At 39.0% G+C, this 1,399-nt stretch overlaps 1 protein-coding gene across 1 annotated transcript in view; it reads right to left on the bottom strand.

Annotated features, from left to right (window-relative positions):
- The window catches only part of LOC101855300 (protein flp), a gene marked incomplete in the record, with an annotated part of 14,664 nt that overhangs the window by 3,208 nt on the left and 10,057 nt on the right, over window positions 1-1,399 (bottom strand). Inside the window, 1 exon segment of the mRNA XM_035973029.1 lies at window positions 64-154. Within this exon segment, the coding sequence (XP_035828922.1) occupies window positions 64-154 (91 nt within the window).

Here is a 1,399-nt window from a genome sequence, read left to right as displayed (position 1 = left end):
TGCGTGAGTGCGTGCGTGCGTGCGTGCATGAAACGCAAATAATAAATAAGTACAAATACTCACCACACCCCCATTTATAATAAATCGACCCCATTTGGCCATGTCCTCTGGAGTGCTAAATATGCATCCGGCAGGGCAGGCTGATCCAACAGCACTGAGGACAGACATTAAAACGAAAGCAAAAAGAAATGAATAGCTTCCAGGGAGCAAAATTAATTTGAAAACAGTGTGAGGACAATTGTAAAAGCATTTTAGAGCACTGTCAGTGGATTAATCTATCGAAAAAGGCTATCCAGTTAATTATTCTTTATAGTAAACATATGGCTAGTGCAACTAAAAACTTGTTTACATCTGATGAAAACGTTAGCAAAAGAGGAGTACTTATTTGAACAAGAGAAATATACAACCGCTCAAAACCAATAGAGTATAAAATAACTTACGAATTTCAGCTAAGAAGATAAGTATATTATTATGTGCAAACTCTTTCACCTTCGCAATTCGTATCAGTGCTTCCCCCCCCCAAATCCATCACTCACTTCACTATCACTACCATCACCACCATCATCATGATCACCAACACCGTCAGCAGCGCCACATCCACAAACATAAAATTTGTGTCACGACGCGGGGGAATTAGGCGCTCGTCAATTTCGGGGCATATGGAGTTACTGGTATCATCTAAAATCCTGTTCATTTGCCTATCTTTCTATGAAAAAAATACCCTTCATCTTGAATAGAAGTTGAGATTTGCAATTGAAGAAAAGGGGGTCGCAGCGTTTCAGAGGTAAAATTAGCGAGAAAATGGCTGCCAAATTTTGGTGACTACAAAGCTTGAGAGTACTTGAAAATTGCAAATTTGCATTTTCTGTGCCTTAAATCAACGTTTTTCAGTCAAATCCACACGAAATGTGTTTTTGAATAGACGTTAAAGGTGTTAAGCCAAAAAACCAACATTCAATTAATTCCCAAACCTGCTGAAAAATGGAAGTTTCTTGACTTTCATTATTTTGACGAGTGCCTGATTTCCCCACGATGCCTCACAAATTCTCTACCACCATCTTCTGCAAGAGCAGAATAATCAGTGGTATAAACAACCCAGCAACATTAACCGCAAAATGATAGAAGCGTAATATTATGGAGACTCACTCAGCTAGTTGGGGCTCGTGATATTCCTGAAAACTTCCATTTGTGTGTTGATAAACAGAGTAAGCTGTCTGAGACCAGTCCTGGGCTGACATTGCTGGAGAAAACCGGGTACTGTCCATTCCTGCAAGGGTTGTGGTTGAGAGATTATGAAACATAAACAACACCATTCTGCCTATGTCCTGGCGTGAACTTTGTTGCAACGCATCTTAATTTTTTTACGATACGGTATTATTTTTATTTATTTATTTATTTA

The sequence above is a fragment of the Aplysia californica genome, unplaced genomic scaffold, assembly GCF_000002075.1.
Source record: "Aplysia californica isolate F4 #8 unplaced genomic scaffold, AplCal3.0 scaffold00955, whole genome shotgun sequence".
Taxonomy (NCBI): Eukaryota; Metazoa; Mollusca; class Gastropoda; order Aplysiida; family Aplysiidae; genus Aplysia; species Aplysia californica.
The sequence above is the reverse complement of the archived record's forward strand: the minus strand, read 5'-3'. Positions and strand labels throughout refer to the sequence as shown.